This window comes from Brachycentrus maculatus, unplaced genomic scaffold, assembly GCF_059751285.1.
Source record: "Brachycentrus maculatus isolate JH-2025_06_01 unplaced genomic scaffold, ASM5975128v1 h1tg000202l, whole genome shotgun sequence".
Taxonomy (NCBI): domain Eukaryota; kingdom Metazoa; phylum Arthropoda; class Insecta; order Trichoptera; family Brachycentridae; genus Brachycentrus; species Brachycentrus maculatus.
Window position 1 is genome coordinate 2,577,291 of NW_028280953.1, and position 6,977 is coordinate 2,584,267.

General features: G+C 36.4%; 1 protein-coding gene across 1 annotated transcript; it reads left to right on the forward strand.

Annotated features, from left to right (window-relative positions):
* The first annotated feature begins 4,426 nt into the window (after positions 1–4,426).
* Positions 4,427–6,977, forward strand: LOC148307304 (E3 ubiquitin-protein ligase LRSAM1-like). Its single transcript, XM_088263699.1, has one exon. The coding sequence runs from the start codon at positions 4,686–4,688 to the stop codon at positions 6,834–6,836; it is 2,151 nt and encodes a 716-aa protein (XP_088119825.1). The 5' UTR covers positions 4,427–4,685; the 3' UTR covers positions 6,837–6,977.

Consider the following 6,977-nt stretch of genomic DNA (forward strand, 5'->3'; position numbering starts at 1 on the left):
CATAAATTAACAAAAGACGATAATAAGGAGGGCAAAGGAAGAAGGGAGTTTAGGGAAGGAGGTAGAGGGAGGAGGTTTGATCGACAGTTAGGATTCTAATGACAGATAGTAATGTCTCAGACGTTTTTAAAAGTTAATACATATTATTGTCTGATGTATAATAGATTTTATCAAAAAACTAAAAAACAATTATTAACAATTAGACAAAAAAGTATTCTAGGATTCTAATGATAAATAGGTAGAATCAGGTAGCAAGTTTAAGAAAGAGAGGAGGGGTCAGGGGTCAGGGTCACCATTATATCTACCCCTAGATCTAATAATAGTAATTATTGTTGGTATATAAGGACATTTTGTAAATATTTTTAGTCAGTGTTTGACAATGTCTTAATAAGACGAAACGCGTCATATATTATCATATATAAACATGGAAATAAAAGTAGAATTCAATCCAATAACCGTGTTTAGTTTTGGATATATTACCCAACAATTCAAAATGGAATTCTACCAACTGTCTGCAGTTACAATAAATGAATAACTTTTAGTTTACACACACACATACTGAGATATTGGCCCGTGTTGTGCACTTGATAAGATTTACATGTATACAAACTATATGTACATACATAGTCATATTTTACTCTCTATATCTTAAATTCAGAATCGGTGTCATCCGTATCTTTAATTATAAAAAAAGGCCCGGGTGATAACAAATTAAAATATTAGGGTGAAAAATCACTCGTATTTATTTTAACCACCATTTAGCAGAATACTAGCTGATCACTATGATAAGGAGGCAGATCAAGAAGAAATGTTATTGATAAGATGCAGTGTCCTTTGCACCATTGGGTGCAGATAAGGGAAGAAGAAGAAGAAGAACATGATGAATTTCAATTTTATTGTAAAATTGGTGATTGGATGTTGAGCCTCAATCAAACTTGCTTCATGAATGATAGCTATATAATATAGGCTTTTGAGTTTTGCTACTACTACTGCTGCTACCATCACATTGTTTCGCTGCAGGGGTAGGCAGAGAGGACGGAATGCCACACTCGTCTGTCCCGATACACACTTCTAGCTTCTTTTACATCCATAGATCTAGTCATATATGCCGCCTTACCGTATCCGGTACGCATTAAAATACTTTTGGAACAGATAACTTTTCTCGTAGGTCTTACGGGTTAGCGCGGAATGGTGAAGAAAAACAAAAAAGTATGTGTAGGGCGGTTAAAAAATGGTGATAATTACCAAGTAAAACTTTAAAAATGGATAGATATTTCGACAAAGTGACTGCCGAATCAATTAATGACATTTTTCATTGCCAGAGTTATTCAGAGAAGTTTCAATATTTGCAGTCTTTTTTCAGAATGTAAACCCTGAAAATGTGGGACTATTGTATTCTTTTTCTTCTTCTTCTTCTTCTTGGTCGGATCGTGGCCTCCGGACAAACCTATGTTTCGGAGGTCTCCTCGTCCTTCTCTATCCCGATTCATGCCTATAGCGGAGTGAAGTAAGACTCCATTCAGTTCCATTGTTTAGTATTATTTAAGAAAATCCTGAATTTTAACTTTAGTTCATGGTCATTGAACCTTTCACTATTTTTACTGTCAACATTTTGGGTATCCAATTTTACAACCAAGGTCAAGTCATGGTTTTATATATACATAGTGGAACCTCTCATAGAGTACTTCGTATAACAGGCAAAAATATGTGAAAAGGTTGCTCTCTTAAAGAGTGACATTTCACGCAACGAGTAACAGAGAAAAGTCAAGTCCCTTTTCACAATATTCACTTGTGAACCGGGACTTCCACGCTAGTTAAAACAAAAAAAATCACTTAATGAGTAAGATTCTGGATCGAATTATACTCGTTATGAGAGGTTCCACTTTATAATTATTATGTACGTAGTAAAACAAACACTTTTTACCACTTTTCTTTTATTTGAGTAGTGACTGGGTTTTGTCATCATTGACTGGTGATGTCAGAAACAACAAAACCCGGTTACTGGTCAAATAAAATAATAGTGGTTAAAACTATATATGTAGTTGTTGTTTCGTTATATAAAATGCAGTACCACTAAGAATTTTTTTGTATTAAAATCTTCACTCGAAAATTGGATAACTGCCAAAAACGCCATCTTTGATATTACAACTATTACTTTAAGATAAAGTGTGTGTAAATATTATATTATTTTATATTATTAAAATTTTGCCATTGTCAAATTTTTGTATTGTTAGCTGTAAAAAAACATATAACTTTATTAGAGCGCTATTTTAAATTAATACATACATATATATTTAAATGGTGGGGTTACAATGTTGCTATAATTTTTAATGATACTAATAATATTTTTTTATTATTTCTTCTTCTTTTTTGTGTCGTGTCAGGTCGTCAGGTCCCCATGACGTTGACTATCACTTGAGAGTAATTGTCCTTGTCTTAGGCAGCTCCAAACAGCGCCTCGATGGTCCAATCTCGTATATTCCGGAGCCAGGAGATTTGTCTTTTGATAATTTACATAGCGCCATTTTTGTAAAATACTACCTCAAAGGCGCTTCGATGTTATTAAATAATGGAAACCAAAAACGTATGATGGTGGTACCAAGGATTTGTACTGCGCATTGGCATTTATTTTGTTGAGTGAGAGTACTTACTTAACGAAATAAAAGTTTTTTTTAAAAAGTACTCACATAAAAATATATTTTATTTTGTCAAATAAGTACTGCCTGAATTCACAGACTTTACTGTAGCAATATTGATGCCTCACCATATATGTAGCTTCTAGTAGATCATTAAAAGAAATGGTATTGGAATGCGGAAATATCTGTGATTAGAAAAAAATCTAGAAAAATTGTTTTGATGTGATTCAAATTGTACTACAGCGTGTAGAGAATAAATAATATTTTTTGCCAGTTGCTGATTAGGAAGATAAGTTTTTTGTTGATTTCTTTAAAGAAATAGCAATAGCAAAAAAGTTATCTGAAAACCATTTGCCATTAAATATTTTTGTACATTAAAAAAAAACCTTAAAATATTTAATTAACACGCTTTTGTTAATTTTTTCATCCAGTAGCAAAATAAATAAAGATAGTTTAAAGTGTGATATTTTTTCACACCAACATAAAAATGTCCAACATTTTCTTTAAAATGTGTAGAAGTATTAAGAAAAAAAACCCAATGTGTTATATTTTCCAATATAAGAATTTAGGTCTAATATTTTTACAGTTAAAAATGTATATTTAGTTATTTGATATTTCTAACATAACTGAAAACCGTTTATAGATAAAAGTGTTGTATTATTTTACGAAAATTATGTTTTTTTTCGTTTGTTTTACATAATATAAATGCCATAAGTTGGAAAAATCTAAATGATTGCTATTTTTAAAGGAAGAGATGTTTTTTTTTATGTTTGCCATGATGTAATTTTTATTTATTTATTTTAGTTTTGCATTTATTTTTTGTTCTGGCGATATTATTATAATTTTTTTTTCATTAGAATATTAAACTTATAAATAAACATATTTCATATATTGTAATTGTTCTATTTGTTCCTTTGTTGGGACAATTGATATTTTCTATGGTTATTGTCATAATTAAGGTCCTAATTTGCAGTGTATTTTTTTTTCTTTCACCCATTTAAAATCCTGCCATAAAAGTGTGTGAATTGTGTAGCAGTATAACACTTTTTGCATTTTCATTAGTAATGCCAAGTATGTACCATTAAAAACGTCCCAGATTTAATATATATCTGTCATAAATTGTTTTAAGGTAATTATCTGAATTGATGTATAAAAAACCTTATAATAGGTACTGCAAGTATATCTGCCATATTTTATTGTACAATTTGTTGGAATTGTATTTTGTTTATTGTTACTATTTTATTTATTTGTATTTATTACTGAATTGTGATTATTTTGTACTCATTTTACATCATCCATTGGTTTGATTATAATAAAACACTTTAAATAGACAAAAAATGTTTTATTCTTGTAGAAAAAAGATATATTTGTTTTACCTTCATTCCTAAGTTGTTTTTTCTGCTTTAACTTTTAAAATATATCATGTACTTGCCTCCCTTAAAAGTACATACACAAATTGACGGCCCAAAGAATTTAATAACATCAGGCGTTCCTCTACGCTGACTATTATGTGAAGTTTAAATTGCAGTGTTCGTGTTAAAATTGAAACTGAACTTTTTATGTCTAAAAATTATAAATATTTGCATTTGTGTCGAGATCAGCTTTCGTTAATTGTGGGATGGATATATTAATTTTTAGAAAAGGTGTACTTTATGTCCTTGACAAAAAATAAAATAAACAACTAACCCCGTTTATGTTACCGGGTAATAAAATAATTTTTGATGTATGAAGAGATGTAAACATTGAGCGTTTGACACATTCCATTGAATGGTATTGTGTAATCTATGGAATATGTATTTTGACAGTACTCTGTAATGTGAAATGTTTTTGTTATAGCGATGTAATTTTTATTTGAGTAATTAATCGTTAATTTACTCTTCAAGAAAAATGTGATCGGTTAATAATATTTTTATTTATTATTTATATATGTAATTTCAACGTTTTAAATGCGCGTTTTCGTGTTTTCTTGATAAGGAATGTGCGGATTAAAATTGTTGTTTTTCGTTATCTCGTGACCAATTTATCAATTTAGCACACCGGGTTCCATAGATGGGTTGCTCCATTACGACCGGATTTCATTCCATTATGTCCAGTCTGGGGCGGAGAAGCGGCGGAACCGCCGAAGACTACAAGATAAAGTTGGAAAGGAAGTTGTACTTGGCGAGAGAGAGTCCCGATTCCACCTTCGACCTCGCGGATTGTCACCTGAAAGCGGTTCCTTCGGGCATATTCTCCCTCTGCAAAGTATTTCGCAAGGAAACTCTGAGTCTGGAGGACAATTTCTTACACAGTTTAGAGGAAGGCGGAAATCTAAGTGACCTTTATCTTCTTAAAGTGCTCAATATTAGCGGAAATAGGTTTCATAAGTTAAGTATCGATATTCGTTTCTTAGTCAATCTCAGGGAGCTCCATTTGCGCGAGAATCAGTTGAAGCACTTGCCGGATTGCGTCGGTGATCTGGCGGCGCTGAGGCTTCTCGACGTGTCCGGCAACTGCCTCACCGACCTCCCGCCTTCCCTCGGGAAACTCAAGCGCCTTCGGAAACTACTATTATGCGGAAACAAGGACCTCAGGGCGCTCTGCACCGAGATGTGCAACGCTACGGAGCTACGGCTCATAGAAGTCGACGCGTCCAACCTGACCTTCCCCCCGAGCGAAGTGGCCACCCGGGGCACGGAGGAGATCATGAAGTACCTCTGCGACGCTTGCGGCATTCGTTACATTCCTCCCAACCCGACGGACGGGGATTCGGTCACCGACAACAGCCCGCCGCTGCTCAGTCCGCTAGGAATCGACCGCGGCCTCCGGGGCCAGTTCTCCAACTGGGAACAGGAAGACCGAGATCTCCAGAGACTCGAAAACGAAATGCACGAAACTGCGAGAAAGCAAAAAGAAAAGTTTCTTTTTAATTACACTCGGGATCAACAGAAAATGGATTCCGATTTGAGTAAAATACAGTTAGAAAGAGATCGCGAACGAGCCAAACTCGTTCGGCAAATAAGAGAAGAAGAGCTATCGGTGGAACACGTCGTTTTGCAGTTACTCGAAATGAACGCCGCCAATCCGCAACGAATTCAACAGTTCTTGGAACACGATCAAAAAGAATACGACCGCCTCTTAGAAATGTGTCGAACCAATTACACAAACTTGAAAACCGTCGACACGTTGAACGCCATGCAAAGTTTACTGCAAGAAGAATGCCAGTATGAGAAGTCTCTCAAGCTGTACGGAGAATCCCAGAGCGAAGTTAAACAATCCTTCTTGATGGCGGAGTTGACTAGCAACGAACAGCTCGGAGGCATTCTGAGAACTCGCGACGAGTTGCAAAGCGGCCTCATCGCCCGACTCTTGGAAGACGAGACCGTTCAGAAAGCGGCGGTCGGAGCGCTGCTGGAGAAATGCGACGCCAGAACCTGGGGGCTGGTCCAGGAAATCACCCTCGTCGAGTCGCATCTCGCGAAACTCTCCTCCATCGAGATGGGACGCAGAAAACTGCAGCTGGTCGATAACATGGACACCCTGGCCGATCAGAGAATCAAGCTATCCGTTCTTCTGCTGGATCTGCTGGACCAGCAGGAGCTCAGGAGAAGCCAGTTGATGGACACTCTTCGAGCGATGGAATTGGAGAAGAAAACTTCCACTCACTTCTGGCTCATTCGCTACCAGCAGCTCTTGGAATCGGTTCCGGAAGTTATAGTGTCTTCGCAACAACAATTAGATCCGGCGTTCGCAAACTATTTACTGCAAGAGGGAGTTATCCATTGTCTGCCTTTCCTAGTCAAATTTGTTTCTTCCAAAGAAGAATTGGCTTCGGTGACCGACGCTCTATTGCAAGGTCAAGGGATACGCTTCGGGTCTGATCGAAATAGCATTTTAAAGGCGATCAAATTCTATCTAGAAGACATGGATGCCGAACATTCGAAACTAGGTCCTCAGGTGCCTCCGCAACACCTCCCGTCAGCTCCTCTAGAACGCGACTCGTCCGCAGATAGCGATTTTGAAATCGTAGAATCTAAAGCTAAAGATGAATCGGAGGTGAATGTCTCCGAGTGCGTCGTATGTATGGAGAACCCTCCCGCCGTAGTCTTCATTCCTTGCGGCCATCTTTGCTGCTGCGTCAAATGCTCCGATACCATCGAACTGCTGTGCCCGATGTGTCGCGGAGAGATCGAACGCAGGATAAGAGTGATACAAGCTTAGCGAACAGATTCCATTCTCAATTTAAGCTATTACAAATTGCCTTATAATTACTGCCGCACAATGCAAATACTGACTTTGTTTGTAAATCGAAGAAAAAAAAACAATGTATCTACCCTTGCAACAAGTAAAACACAATTTGTA